The sequence below is a fragment of the Podarcis gaigeae genome (assembly GCF_964106915.1).
Source record: "Podarcis gaigeae genome assembly, chromosome: 2".
Lineage (NCBI taxonomy): Eukaryota > Metazoa > Chordata > Lepidosauria > Squamata > Lacertidae > Podarcis > Podarcis gaigeae.
In genome coordinates, this window is record NC_139679.1 from 15,769,254 (window position 1) to 15,785,265 (window position 16,012).

The 16,012-nt window shown below is 41.8% G+C and overlaps 1 protein-coding gene across 1 annotated transcript; it reads left to right on the forward strand.

The window, feature by feature from the left end:
* The first annotated feature begins 5,870 nt into the window (after window positions 1–5,870).
* Window positions 5,871–10,718, forward strand: HOXC8 (homeobox C8). The gene is made up of 2 exons (XM_083721340.1): window positions 5,871–7,117; window positions 8,812–10,718. Exons 1-2 carry the CDS (start codon window positions 6,682–6,684, stop codon window positions 9,102–9,104), a joined length of 729 nt encoding a protein of 242 aa, XP_083577466.1. The 5' UTR covers window positions 5,871–6,681; the 3' UTR covers window positions 9,105–10,718.
* Window positions 10,719–16,012: the final 5,294 nt, after the last annotated feature.

Sequence of the window (16,012 nt, forward strand, 5' to 3'; positions counted from 1 at the left end):
CCTTTGATAGTCGAGGTGTCTTTTTTTATTATTATGATTCTCTTTTAAACTCTCTTGGAGAAATCACACCTTACCCACCCACCCCAAACTTCCACATGGATTGCTGGGCTGGGAGGTAGAGAAAACCTTGCCTTGGATTCTCAAGGACATAACTTCGGAAAATACGCCCCTGGAATTAACAGTCTCTTAGAGAGAGAGAGAGAAAACTGTTGGAAAAATGCCCTCTTTCAGGAAGTCCGATAGGATAGTAAAATAATAGAGCTTCCGCTCACAACATACTCCCCCCCCCATTCTCTTTCTCTCTCTCTCTTCCCTCCCGCCCCCCAATTCCATATATCTATATGTCTATATAGTGGTAGGCTCATAAAAAGAGACATTTGGGTAAGGGTGAGTGTGTACTGCACATTTTAGTCTAGGGTAATTAATTGTACTAATTTATGGCCTCGGGCAATCAAACTATATGTACGAGATTAAATACGTGTGAGCGGCATTTGCTCATGCAACAGTCTTACCTTTTGTTATCTATCCGAGACAAGACTATTAGAAGTCTTTGGGATTATCAAATAAGTGCCAAAAATACGTTACTGTGTTGCTTGGGGGCCCAGTCATCCTATTACTTTCGGGTGTAATGTATCTGGAAAACAACAGTGAATGGTTTGTTCGCATTAGTGCAGATGGGAAAGGATGGAAATTAGGAGATGGTAATAGTTTACGCCAAAAGAAGTTTTTTGTTTGTTTGCTTGGTTTTTTTGTTTTTTAAGGGATTAAGGAAGTGCAGTTGAGGACTGGAAGATTCTCCTTCCAGCCCCTCTGTAAAGAAACAAGTTTCTGGACAAAACGCTTTCCTTCACTTCCACAGGCTAGCAGAAGGCAAATCTGTGAGTGTTAAAAAATCAGATTGTTTGCACTGCGTAAGGACGAGTTAAGTGACACGAGGTGGATGGAGGCGGGGGGAGGCAAGGGATTTTCGTTTTCTTTTTTTTTTTTAAGGGTCCATTTTATCCTTCCCTACGAATGGATGTTTCCGAAGGTCCTTTCCAAAGCTTGCTAAATGAAAGACCAAGGGATAACAAATGAGGAGGCAGGAGATGTCTCAGCATAACAACTTGTTATGAGGTCCCTTTCTTTAATGAAATGAGTCCAGCACTGTTTTAATCTTTCTAATGATAAACAGATCGTTGGGGAGGGGGGGGGGGTGAGGGAGGCCGGGTAGGGAAATCGCGGCTTGGGGTTTGCCCAGCCGGATCCAACCTTCTCAAGGAACGAACGAACGAACGAACAAATAAATAAATAAATAAATACAAATCTGGAAGCCATTATACCCGCTGATGTCATAAAACATTTCTTTCGCAAAGCTTCTTTCGTTAGATACCGGTTTGTGGCTTTATTTATTTATTTATTTATTTGCTTGCTTGCTTGCTTGCTTGCTTGCTTGCTTACGAAGGCGAAAGGAGCTTTTACACCCACACACCCACACACCCACACACAAACACACACCCCTGATTGGCGGAAGAGAATTGCTAACAAAATCTGTTTTAGCCTTCATCCGCTGATGTTCTTCAAGGTACAGCCGGGGTTGGAGGTGGGGGGGGGGGGCAGAAATTCAGGAGGAGCAAGAACATTGCTAAAAGCCGACCTTCCACCCAGTGATGACCGTTTATTATTTCCCCACTTTTTTAAACTTCCCGAGCAGTAATCATGATAATAATGACGATAACTACTATGGCAATTGTTTTTAGATTTGTGCGTCTGTGGTGAGGGAGAACAAAAAGGGAACAATCTCCATAATCTCTCTCTCTCTCTTTCTGTTTACCACCACCTCGGTGACAGACTTGCGGCCCACCGAGAGGCCGTTTTATTAACTTTGATCCTTCACCATGCTTGTAGAACCTTCCAGTTCCACCAGACCTCATTTTCAAGATTACTAAAGATGCAGTCTCTTTCACCTTTCTCTCTCCCTCTCCCACCTCTCCCTCCCTCCCTCACCCCACCCCTACCCTGACAGACTTCAGCAGGGCTGAACTCCCATTGGAGCTAATGGGGACGAAAAGAATGTAAGTTATGTTTCCTTTGTCCCCATAAGACTGTTGTTCTCCTCTCTCCCCCTCCCCGCCTCCCATTGCTTTCTCCTGACTTGCTTTGTGTGCGGTTTTAATGGAAGAATACAGTTATAGTTCATGTGCAAGTCTTCTGCCAAAAATCCAGGATGATGCTTGGTGTGTGTGTGTGTGATATATGTATGTGTGTAAATACACACACACATTTCAGAGTCAGATAGAGTCCTGCTCTTTGCAAGTTTACTCAAAAGTCAGCTCCCACTAAACACAATGGCGCTTGCTCTCAAGTAAAAGTGCATAGGATTGTAGCCTTAGCAGTGGAGAAGATCAAATCGTTCATTTGTGTTTCAAACGCTGTCCAGGCTTCCAGTCCAAAAGAGTCGCTTCGCCAGGCGTGGTTAGCGCATTATTTTCTAAACAAAGACAAGATTCCAGCAACACCACCTTTTTCCTGCAGAACCTTCTCTGTGATTTCTTCATATTTTTGTGTTTATGCACACTCTATCTATCTATCTATCTATCTATCTATCTATCTATCTATCTATCTATCATCTATCATCTATCTGTCTATATCTATCCTGTATTGTATATTTGTGTGAAACAGAAAGTGCTCTCATCTTCAGCTTAAAAAACGTCTCCTTTGTAGTCGACACAAAAAGGACAGGATACAGCAGCTTTGAAAGCAACCCATAGGTACATTTCCGCAGCCCAAAAATGCCAGTTTTACAACTCTGTTTGTCTCACTGCTGGGTGCACTGAATAGAATTGAACAAAACAGGACCACAGAACCGGCTAGACGTCTGGCCTTAATTGTTTTATGGTTTAAATAAGGTGGGTGCTCTTCTCTTTGAAACCGGATTATTGGAATGTTTTGTCTACCAGCAACAAACAACAGACGCGCACACACACATACACCCCCCCATTATAGTCCCCCTTTCCTTGGCAGAGGAAGGAGAGATAGGGGGCATGCGGGGGGGGGTGCCTTTTAAAACAGGGAGCGGCGTGAGGTGGGGGAGGTTAGCAGGAGAGATGATAGAAGCTGCTGCATTTTGCTTGCGTACGGACTGTGTGTCCATGTGCACGCGCATGTGTGTGCACTGTTGTCGTTGTTATGGTGATGGGTATTTTTAGGGTTTGTGGAGGGAGGGGGGAAACATGAAAAATGGGGAGACGTCCTGCCATTATTACAACACACACACGATTATATATATAACCACCAAAATCTGATTTCGGTTCCTTACTGACCGAATGATGGATGCTGATCTTGATCATCACATTCGATATGTTTTTATTCACCCCACATTATGTAAAATCAGATTTTGTTTCGTTTTTGTTTCCTTTTGGACATAAGTGGATTCATGTACTGGAGGGGAATGGGGGGTTGTAAAAAGAGCGCGGTGATTGATGATGGGAGATCTTTCTCCATTTCTGTTTTGGTTTTTTGTTTTGTTTTTTGTAACTGAAAGGTTATGTTTTGAAGACGCGTGCCTTGGGGAGAGCTGGCGCAAGATGGCGCTGTTGCTCAATCTTAGAAGCGATTAGCTGATTTACTTACAAAGCCTGCAGTTCGCACCTTTAGGCCTCTCAGAGATTGTAAGAAAAACAGACCTCAATAAATAAGTATATACAACGCCTCTCACCTGAGACTCCCGGCTATGGTTTGCAAAATAATGTCAATTCTGGGTTGGAGCAGAAACATGCTTTTTCTTATTTAACTGAATCTTCCAGATAAAATAAATGTTGAAACTGGGTTTGCATAGCTCTCCACAATCATAGACGCAATACATATATGCAGTGAGAAAAGGAATATTCAGTTCATCGACAGCTTGTCAAATATATCAATCCTCTGCCAGAAAAATCTATTTTATGTGTTTTTCTTTATTAAAGTCAAGATACAGTTGAATTAAGCGATCACATTTTAAGTAGCAGAACTTTGTGTATGAAATAAGTAAGAACAGTACGTTTTGAAAATAAAGATAAGAACCACAATGGACAACACAATCGGTTATACCAAGCTAGTTATGAAATATTGTAGTTCGCATGCACACACACATACACATGTAATACTCCACCATGAACAAGAAGCTTGGCGTTTTCTATGCATCTTATATGACAAAATAATGATTTTCTTCCAATAAAAGAACTGTATCTAGCGTAATTGTATCAAAATACTTTTCTACGTGAAGATTATCGATCTCGTCGCTGCATTTTCCTCTGTTAACTCTCAGAACACCACAAACATCTGTATTTTCTTCCTTTATGTCCTAGTTCAGTTGCAAATGCTATTTTTTCATTTTTTAAAAAGATCTGCATGGTGGATGATGTTGGAAAACATTTCACCAACTTTCTGCCTTCCCATCAGCTGCTTAAAAATATTCAAGAACATGTACCGTAAAACCTGAATTTACATATCCTGACACTGAACACATTTCAATAAGGGGAAGGTTTGACCACTGGAATTTTAAAACTCGAAAGCAATATTGATCGCTGTCCTTGAGCAAGAATCCTATTGACTCTGAGCCGTATCTGCCAATTAAGCTAAGGTCTAACCCATTCAGTTGTTACATGTGTTGGAAAGAAAGAAAGAATCTATTTATTTTATTTGGTAAGCCTTGGTTAAGTCTTGCCCGCCTCATAGTAAGCCTTTGTTGGGAGAGGGGAGAAATTACAACCTGGGGACAGACTTTTGTTGTTGAAATTAGACAAAGGAAAGTAAGAAGTAAGGCTATATAAGTTAACAAAGGTGGGGGGAGGCAAAATATGTCCATGGATTTGTTTCCAAGAGTGTTTTACGGTTTTGTACGCATTAGAACAGTTGGGATTTCCTCAATTCTGGTTTTCTCCACCCTCTGAAATTCATTTACTTGCCATTTTCTGGGGAAAGGGAGGGGAGGGAGAAAGAGAAACCCAGTAAGAGATTTTGAGAGGGGAGAAGGGGGTTGCTGATGAGTTTATGAAAGGGCCATGGGAACAGCTAATTTATAGAAGTGTGCCTGATTCTTGTCTTATTTAAGAAGCTCCCCCCCCCTCCGCCAGCCTCGCAAAGAAAGAAAGAAACCAGCCCAGGAAATATTAATTTGCAAAGTTTAGAAGAAGGGGAAAGCTGCTGGTTTTATGCTTCTGTTTAATAGCCTGGGTTCTTTAATGCAGTCGTAAAAAAGAATGTGCAGCAGCCTCCCAACGGAAAGTATTCAGCCAATGGTCACTCTGGAGTGAAGAAAGTAGATGGGGGGGCAGGAGAGATGTTTGCAATACATGGATACTACATACGACTACATGCATAAGACATGCGAACAATTACCCACCATTTGGTGAAAGGGACGGGGGTAGGTAGATAGATCCTACATTCTGCCACACCAAAAAAACCTTCATATCCTGTGGACCTTCTGCCTCCCTCCGCCCCATTTTCCCAACTACTGGGACGAGACATTTCCTGTGGGCAGGGGTTACTTATTTCCTCCAAGGGACGCCTTCCAGTTATTTTCAGATGGGAAGATTCAACCATTGGTCCAAAGACAAAAAGAAAATATAAACATATTACTTCTACAATCTTTATTTGTTTGAAAGGCACACACACACAATAATACATAAAAAGGGCATTCATAGCCAGCTAAGATACTCTAGGCTCCGTATGTTCTTTCCCTCAGTCTCTCTCTCTGTTTTTTAAAAGAGGGGTTTGCTCTCTCCCCCCCCGCTAATTATAACACCCCCTAAGAGTGACAGCCACATAAACAAGGACAGTTCCATTGCTAGAGTTGGGGAGGGGGTTGAGTTTTGGAGGGGGGTTCCCCCTTGATTGTCATCATAATAAGGCCTCCTCAAGCTATCCGGTGTTTATTTCTGCCCCTCCCCCCAAAATTGATCCGGGTTGGCGTTTTATACCTATTACCTGTTGAAGTAACCTAAATTGACCTCGCTGGCGCATGTATTTGCTCAGATAAGTGAAGAGGCTCCGTAGCATGGGGGGGGGGGGGAGAGAGAAGGAGCACCTAAGGGTATTACTGCGCACCTTTCATAACCCTGCTCCATTCACTAGATATGAGGGTGTATGTGTGTGCGTGTGCGTGTTTTCTCTCTTCCCCCTATCCTCCTTCTGAGGGCTGATTATTTCACCTCCCCGTCACCCCACGAACCCCCCGATTTCCTTGTCATTTTCTTCCTAGCCTGTCTTGGTGTGGTGGATTGATGAATCCAGATCGCGTGTGAGAGCAAGCGAAAGAGAGAGAGAGAGAGAAAGAGAGAGAGAGAGAGAGAGAGAGAGCGCCTCACCACCGGGATTTTGAGGAATTTGCCTGTGGTGTTAAAGGGAAGGGAAGAAGTAAGAGAAACGGAGAGAGAGCTCTACCTATCGACGGATATAAGAGAAGTCAAGAGCATTAGGCATAAGCAGCCATACCCACTCAGGCACTATGAAACGTCTTTGAGAGAGCGAGAGAGCGCGCGCATTAAAAAAAAAAAAAAAAGGCACAACCAGCCACTAACCAGGACTTTGCAGAGTCCAGAGAGAGCGAGAGCGAGAGTCCTTAGCACTGATCTCTTTATAGAATTAAAGACTTTTTTTTTTTTTTTTTGCTGGTGGTTGGTGGTAAAAGGTTGGTTTCCTCCTTCCTTTCATGCGAGAGCCATGAGTTCCTACTTTGTAAATCCTCTTTTCTCCAAGTACAAAGGCGGCGAGTCTCTGGAACCAACTTACTACGATTGCAGATTTCCACAAAGTGTAAGCAGAAGCCATGCTCTCGTGTACGGTCCGGGCACCACGGCTCCCGGCTTCCAACACCCTTCACACCACGTCCAAGAGTTCTTCCACCACGGAACCTCCAGCATCTCCAACTCGGGATACCAGCAAAATCCTTGCGCCCTGGCGTGCCACGGAGACGCTTCTAAATTCTATGGATACGAAGCCCTACCCAGGCAATCGCTTTATGGTGCCCAGCAAGAGGCGGCCGTGGTACAATATCCTGACTGTAAATCCTCTTCCAACAGTAACTCTAGCGAGGGACAAGGGCATTTAAATCAAAATTCTTCTCCCAGTCTCATGTTCCCATGGATGAGACCTCACGGTTAGGACCATTTTTTTTCTCCTTCCTCCTTAAATGTGTTCTTTTCTATTTAAGCAGAGAAAGAAAGAAAGAAAGAAAGAAAGGGTTTTAGGGAACGGGGGGGGCGGGCCGGGGGGAATCTGTATTTTGGAGAGACAGGCAAAGGCAGATAGATAAATAGTGGGGTTGGGGTTGCAAGAATGTTTCTTCTTCCTGTTTCGGGAGGGGGTATATATATATATATATATATATATATATATATATATATATATAGTAAACAAGGCTGTAGCTGGCTTTAAAAGGCAATAAGGTGATTTCTGGGTTTAAATCACAATAAAGTAAAACTTTTTTTAAAATAGCTTGCCTCCAGGAGAGCAGTAAGATACAGCTCCCACGAGGTTATTAGCATGTTGATAATACGCTGGGTCTCCCCCCCCCCTCTAAAAATGTCATATAGCTTTTCCTAACTGCTTGACGTCTTGGGCTAAAAGGTGAGCTTTAATAATAATAAAATATCGCTGCAGATCATTTGAATATTTCGAGAGATCTTTAATATTTAAAGTGTAAACTTTGAAGGGCAACTTTGTTCACAGTTTTTTGTTTTAAGGAAAAGACTTAAGAACACTTAGAGATGATGGTGGTGATGGTGGTGATAATAATAATAATAATAATAATAATAATAATAATAATAATAATGGTGACAGTAGCAGTAACGACTCTACAAATTGCTGTATTAAAAGTAACTTTACTGAAAGGAGCTGTGCCAAAATGCCCACAAAATTCTCTAATACTCTTCTCAGCACAAGTTTCAGCCTCTTAGAATGTGGCTCAGAAGGCTTTTTAATTCAAAACACATGAAGGCTCATTTGTTTGTTTTTAACTGGGAAATTAAAGGACAGCTTTAGCTATACCCCCCCCCCTCTTTAAAACACAGTTGTGTAAAGATGTCTCAGAAAGTCTTCAGATCAGACATATAACACGGAGCAGAAGATTAGAAGTTATTGTTATGATTGACGATTCTGACTTCCAGGCAAGCCTCTAATAAAAATCTCGATAATAAAAAAATGGGGGAGGGATGGTTGTTGTTGTTTAAAAACAACAACAGCAACAACAGCAGCAGCAGCAACAACAACAGCAATCTCGTATGTAAAAGATAACAACATATATACACACTGTGGTATTTTACTATAATTATTGTTGCTGGGTTGGCTTTCAGTGCCTTTTCAACGTTTGTATATATGTTTCTACAGCTATGCATATGGATGCCTAAATAGACACACAGAAAGCAGCAGCAGAGTCCAACCCACCCCCCCAAAAAAATTAAAACTGAAAGAAACTGTAGTGGAATACCTATCCTGAGGGTTACTAAGGAAAACCGAGAAACAAGGAAGTATTTTTTTTTAAGTGCATTTGCACTAGGAAGTCAAAAGTAAATTTTGCACACAGACAGGGGAGACGGAGGGGGAGGAATGGGTGGCAGGAGGTCTGCCTTGGAACTCCGATTCCTAAGGTAATTTTATTTCAATATATGCTTTCTTTCATTTGACTGTTGGAATGCTAGAAGGGGCTGTAGGAGGTGGGAGACAGACAGTGGCGAGGAGAGTGGGTGGGTGGGAAGTGGTCTGTTGTCATTAGGAGACATGAAGGCAGAATCAAAGCGAAGAGAAGAGACCCTAACAAGTTATTTGTTGTTGTTGTTGTTGCCTGTTCAACAGCTCCCGGAAGGCGCAGTGGCAGGCAGACTTACAGCCGGTATCAGACCTTGGAGCTAGAGAAGGAGTTCCTCTTCAACCCCTATTTGACACGGAAGCGGCGTATAGAGGTCTCTCACGCCCTGGGACTGACAGAGAGGCAAGTCAAGATCTGGTTCCAGAACAGGAGGATGAAATGGAAGAAAGAGAACAACAAGGATAAACTCCCCGGAGCCAGGGACGAGGAGAAGACGGAGGAGGAAACTAACGAGGAAGAGGAAAAAGAAGAAGAGGAAAAAGAAGAAAGCAAGGACTGATCTCTCTCAGCTCCTTGAAGTCCTCGTTTTATGGCAGATGATAAATCGAGATGTTTACGACGGTCATTCGCTTTTATAGAGTATAGAATGGAGAGACTCACACACAACAGTAACTACCTGTCAAAAGAGTTGTAGCTCCCCCTTTTTATTGTCATAGGACTTCCCTTAGTTCCCCCCTTCCTTATAGCAGCATTTTTAGAAAATAATAATAATAATTTTAACTTTTTAAAAACAAAAACATTTTTTTTGTGTTCGGCTTCCAGTGAAATAACTAGAGAACAGGACTGACTTACAGATCCAGTCCTAAACCCAGCACTATCTATTTCCAGACGAATGGACCTCTTCGCCATCACCACCACCAGCAGTGACCCCACCCCCTTCTGCTCCTTTCTTTTTTCTAGTTGTCAGCAAATACAAGGATCTTATATATTTATTTGGGATAGGAAGGACTCCTATTCCTTCTCGACCAGGTTTAACCACCTCCCCAAGTTTAATAATATAAAAGGTAAAGGGAGGGAGGGAGGGAGGGAATGTATGAAAACGCTTTATGCTTAGTCTTAACTTTAAAACAAACAAACATCCCTACCTACCTATGTGCCCTTCTTACGCCAAGGTCCATTTCTTATTTTTAACTTTTAGCTGTGTCAATCAATAGCTACTAAAGGACAATTTCTTCTTGGAAGATGGAGGCTTGACACATGCCTGAAGACAGCACCACATGCTTATTAGTTATCTATGAATATATCTGTATGTTGTGTCTACCTATATACGCCCTGCGGTTTGGCAGGAAAAAGCTATAGCATTAGGCATTTTGGCTTGGAAGGAAGCCCCAGCCAAATCAGTGGAACTTACGTTTGAGGAAACATGCTTAGGATAGCTGTGAAGGACACGGAACCACCTAATGATTTCTCTGGGTGTTGTTTACTATATTACTCGTGTGAGCACTCGAAATTCTTAACATACTACCTAATGGGAAACCTGCAATAATCATCTATTAGCAACAAGGTGGGGGCTTACACATACTTAAATAAAAAACAAAAAAACTTGTTCGAATCATTTTAAAGAGGAGTTGTGTATTGCCCTAATGCAAGCTACTAAGTAGCAGAAAATAATAATAATAATGAAAAAGAAAAAAGAAAAAAAGAAAAATACAAAAAACACATTGTAATGTATCTTATCACTACCTATAGAAGGAGTCATGCTTTGAAAGTATTTGTAACGCGGTTTTGTTGTCGTATGTTGCTGCTTATTTTCTCTTGGAAAAAAATAATTCCCAACAACTGAAACTGCCTAGATAAGAACGCACAGTATTGTATTATTTTATTGTGCTTATAATGTAGTTTAGGACTTAAATTGCACTGAATGTATAGTTATCTATTTGTCTTGACTTATCTGTTAATGCAACATGCTCGAATTACACACACACACACACACACTCTCACACACAAAAAAACATACACACTTGTCATTGTTTTATGTAAGCCATCGTTCTCTGCGTGTTCAAAACTCTGAATGTAGCAATTTCTGCCAGAAATCCAATTCTGGCGACCGTGGATTTGTATTGTATACGTGAGTCATTACGTAAATAAACAATAAAAACTGAGAGGAAGAAAAGGATTGTGGCTTCTTAAGTAGTTTGCCAGTTCTTTAAATCCACACCCACTGACTCAGGAGGTCTTGGCAGAAGCCACTGGACGATTCATACGTTCAAGTTACTTAACAGTTCAAAACCAAGACTCAGGCTTTTCACTTCCAAAGAAACGAGGCGTTACGTTAACACGTTCACAGACTAGGGTTAAGAGCCTTAAGTACGTTGGCTTGGAATGCCACGGAGATCCGTGGAACTTGGTGTCACTTAAGGATCAAGACAGCAACTGGGTAAACAAAGAGAGGAGACGAAACTCCTTCCGTCATGACCATCAGTTCTCTGCTGGTGCTATGAATTCACACGAGAAGATCTCTTAGGCTGAACTCTTCAAGACACCTACTGGGGAGTAAGTCCCATTAAATATATAGAGGCTCGCCCTGCACCTAACAGACGCTTTACAAAGATTCACTCCCCACCTTCGCCTAAATTGAGCTTTGCGTTCTGTTGCTAGCCTCCAAATTTCTCCCTCTACTAGTATATTACTTCTTGCTTTGCTATAAAGTATAACAATGGTTTTCTTTAGCTTCTTACGTTTTTAAAGCATATCAATAGCGACACACTTCCTTCCACGGGCATTCATGGGGGGTTCGAGTGTTTGTCCCCTGAAAATGTCATAGTTCGCCATTTCACACCTAATATTTTGTGGTGTACGTGTGTGAAAGTGTGCAAAAACGGAAATAGCTGGAAGGAACCCGTGTGTCTCCCGTCCCTGTCCATATCTACATTATGAAAGGACTGGGAGGAGACATAATGGAGACATTAAAAGGGGGCTTTGCGATGAGCTGGTACTTATTTATTTATAAGAAATACTTTGTTCAGGAGCACAATCAGGAAACTGGAGGAACACCCTGAATATTTTTCCATTGTGTGAATGTACGCGAAACACACTTTGCTTGACAAAATAATACTGGCAAACAGGTTTATTTTCTCTCTTTCTTACTCACACACACATGCAAAGAGATTGTGTGTGTGTGTGTGTGTGTGTGTGCATACACATATACAGGCGCACACACAATATTGAGAGGGCGAGTAGGTATTCCTAGAATATTATTATATCTGGCCTGCGGTGAAATGGACTTCATCCCACAATGGCATTTGGTATGAAAATGGACAGGTTGTTTACATTGATACCCCAGATAAGGCATTGCAAGATTCCTAAAATACATCCTGGCTTAGTAAACTGAATCTGGAAAAGATACTGGGAGGCTGAGAACATTCTTAACTTCCAAAAACTAACAATGAAGTCTTTAAATAATCAAATAACTGAAGTGTGTGTGTGTGTGTGTGTGTGTGTGAGAGAGAGAGAGAGAGAGAGAGAGAGAGAGAGAGAGAGAGAGAGAGAGAGACGTGCTGGACATTGCAGAAAACAATTGTACAAGGGGGAAAACAGTGTGATGTCTATTTACGTCGCATCCATGAATCCCTACTTCAGCGTTTTTGATTATTTCATTGGAGTGTTGCATATTTGTGTTTAGGGTTCTGGAAAAGATAGTGGCTATGCAGGAATATTCAGTGCATTATCCGAAGGTGCTTGTCTGGATGCTACAAGAAACTGTTGAACCTGACATAATATTAGAAGCCGACTGCAGGTTGCGTCCAGGGGAACAATCTTCTCCAAATATAAAAGCACCGTCCTTTATAGTATAACGCAGGTTTCCGCGGTGATAAATGTAGGGTGCCTATTATTCTTTTCAAAATTCTAGTTAGGAGTGTGTTTAGGAGGGGGGAAGAGGACCATTTGATTGACTGTGTACAGTACTACACACATGCATAGTAAAGACAGACTTTTGCAGCACCAGCTGATAGAATTCAAACCCACAATACCAAGTCGCCGCTCTTGCCTAGGCATAGATGTGTACACGCCTATTATTATTAAATGGCGTATTCTTGAGTGGACACTCTCCAGACTTCATCAATTCCGCCTGCTCATTGCAAGGCGCCGACAATAAAGCTTTGCCATTGTGTAGACTTTATGAGGCTGCAGAATAGAAAGGTAAGTCCATTGTGTTACTCATCATAACTAAGGGAAGGCCAGACCTGGCTTAAGGCGAGATCTATCTATCTATCTATCTATCTATCTATCTATCTATCTGTCTGTCTGTCTGTCTGTCTGTCTGTCTGTCTGTCTGTCTATCTATCTATCTATCTATCTATCTATCTATCTATCTAATCATCTATCTATTATCTATCATCTTCTGAGTTGGGTTGTCTCGTGGTAATATCTAATATAATGGCGACTTTTCCTACAGCGGATTACAGAAGTTTAAAGCGTGGCGGATCCAGACATTTTAAAGCAAAGCTTGGGAGCATCTTATCATCTTCTGAACTAAGTCCATAGTGTTCCCTTTCGAGAATCATTCTCTGCACAACCCGCACCAACCCATCTCTTGTCCCCAAAGGGGAAGTGGCCGGATAAACTACTCTTACAGAGATTTGAAGTAGATTCAAGAAGAGGCGAGAAAACTTAATTTCAAAATAAGGGAATTAAAAGGGCGTGGGGTGGGGGGGGGGAGAGAGTGAGAGAGAACAAAAAAAGAAAAAGAAGAGAAACGAAAAGAAAAAAGAGCTGTATCTGCACTCTATCCATCATATTTAAGTCCATGTTCTTAAGTGGTTTGATTTGAAGGAATCTCCCAAACGATACTTATCTATCATAGGGTTAGAAGTTAAATTATTGGAATTGCTAGGCAAAGCTGTTACATTTGGGGTGGGGCTGTGGTGGATTATGGCTTATAGTCAATACACAACAAAGTCGCATCTTTAGATGACATGCATTTACTATATATATATATAGTAATCACTTCATAATTTCCAAAGAGAGACAAAAAAGAGACAGGGAAAAGGCCATTTTTACGAGGCGAAGTAATTTGAAAGAAGATAATGCTCTTCACAAAGTGGCTGATTCGGAAATGATCATTACTTCAATATTACCGAAATGAGTTTCACCCACCCGCCTGGAGTAAGAAATATCATCCTATTCTGCATTTTTTTTTATTAGCCAATCAAAATTCCTTCAAATCTCCATTTGTGATTTGTGAAAAATAGAAATCCACGAAAAAGCTGCACTGGAGCATATTGCTCATTTTCTCTTAATTTATTATTCTAATCACAGCAGCCGTTACATGATAATGCATCCATTAAGCGGGCGGGGGTATATGTGTTGGAGGTGGGTGGGGTTTAGAATACTTTTCCATTCGAGACTTGGAAATGTACACAAATGATATTTCATACACGTACCCAAAAGTTTGGAGGCCTAAGTTTTCAGGCAGAGGTTGAGAATAACCTGAATGAAAGAAAGAAAAAAGTTCCCAAGGTAATGCCGGGAAAGTAATTTTGCTTTCTCTATCTTTCTTCGCATTATCTCTCTCTCCCGCTTTCTCTCTCCTTCCTTCCTTCCTTCCTTCCTTCCTTCCTTCCTTCCTTGCTTGCATCATTCCCTCTCAATTTCAAGTTACGAATTTAGGGTCCCCCCCTCCTAGGAAAAGTTCGGAGAGCTTCCCCTCCACCTCTGGCAACCCGATGCGAGGTAAAATCCGCAGAGCACCTAAACCAGTGAAACGTGTCTCCAGTATCAGGAGAGTCGGAATGCGGAATAAGATACAAAAGAGAGGGGGGGGAAGGAAATGTATCCAATCTCTTTTTCCGCAGCACCCGAAAACGTGCAGCACTGGTTATGCTTTTGCTGCAAGATAAAAATTCCTGTTCCCTTTATGGACCCTTTTCTCCCGAGAAAACGGGGAGCCCATTGTCTCCAGAGCCACTGTTGTGACGGTTCCTTCCTCGTCGTAACTTTTAACTACCTGTTATAAAATTTATTGGCGGTTTGTAAAGTGAAAAAAAGTAATTTCCCTTCCGTCCGGTTGGATTACATCCTATAATGTGGGGTTTCGGGAGCCCCCCCCCCCCGCCGCCCCAGACAGACACGCACTCGCACAGACTGGAGAAACGCGTCCCACACAACCCTTCCCCACCCCTGAAATTTTTCGAAATACAAAAAAAGAGAGAGGAGAAAAGTTAGCTGCCATGAGGAATAAAAATTTATACGTGGGTGCAATCCGATCCCATTAAAATCCATTGGAATGCAGGTAAAGCCTGATAGATATTATAGGACAGGAGGTAGCTGTCGAAATATCTCTCCACCCCAATTTCCATTTCGCCCCAAGGTTATGACTTACTTCTATGGGGCAGCATGTTCAGACAGCAATGCTAATATCTTCCAAACTTATCTATCTATCTATCTATCTATCTATCTATCTATCTATCTATCTAATCTATCTATCCAATCTGTCTCTATCATGTATCTGTGTATAATTGTATTATCGCTTATTCTGTACGTATTAAGAAGGAAAAATTATTCTTTGCGGTTTCTCAGATTTCCCCCCAGAATTATTATTTTTCTCTAGCTATATGGCCCCGTAATCTCCATCTTGTAAGACTAATATTAATGCGCGTCTGGGAGAGTGAAACTGAAAAAGGGCGTCGAACTCTGTGATCAAATATTAAGAAATTCTGCCGGTCCTTGGGTGGACTGATGTGTTTAATGTATACCCTTATTTTAAGTCAGATTCCGCTAATTTTGAAAAGGTCACAGTTTCGGGAGCCTCTCTTTATAGATTTGAAGTGCACCAAGAAGACCAATTGTCCCATTAAAAACCAAAACGGGGGGAGGAAGGCTGTTTCTTGATTTATTTATAGTTAAGGGGTGGAAAAACCCCGATCAATCGTCCAGTTAAGACCAAGTCTTTAGCCCCAAACCCTTGAGGTCCCACTGAATGTGAATTGGGGTTGGAGCCGGGGAGACAAGTCCCTTGGACTGATTCAGATGATACCTAGGTTCTAGAACAGTGAAAAGGTGGGTGTTATGGATGTGGGAAGGATGGAGTTTGCAAGTATCAAAAAGGAGTCACCTTTTCCTTTCGGGAAAAGGGTCCGCTAGGAGTTAAACACGGGTCTAGGGAAGGGACCGGGGTTGTAGATAAACTCCTCTTCGATACACACGCATACGTGTGTCTGAGGGAGACTCTGAGTGAGTGTGTGTACTCACACATTTATCGCCTTAAAAAAAATGGTATATCCACGTTGCATTTTCCACCAGTGAACTAGCTTGATTAAAGGTGCAATCCGGGAACTGGAAAATATCAGTGGCAGCGTGGCCATATGGGTTGCCCCTTCAATAAGCAAATAAGAGCCAGAAGCGAAACAAGAAGCAAATTAGCAGCAATAATAGAGAGAGTAGCATTGCCCCCGATGAACGCCAGCG

What these genes read in the sequence shown, in the direction of transcription:
- HOXC8 (XM_083721340.1), top strand. Translation starts at nt 6,682, where the DNA reads ATGAGTTCCTACTTTGTAAATCCTCTTTTCTCCAAGTACAAAGGCGGC. An exon ending in CCCATGGATGAGACCTCACG is followed by an intron (nt 7,118 to 8,811) that starts GTTAGGACCATT and finishes CCTGTTCAACAG; the next exon opens with CTCCCGGAAGGCGCAGTGGC.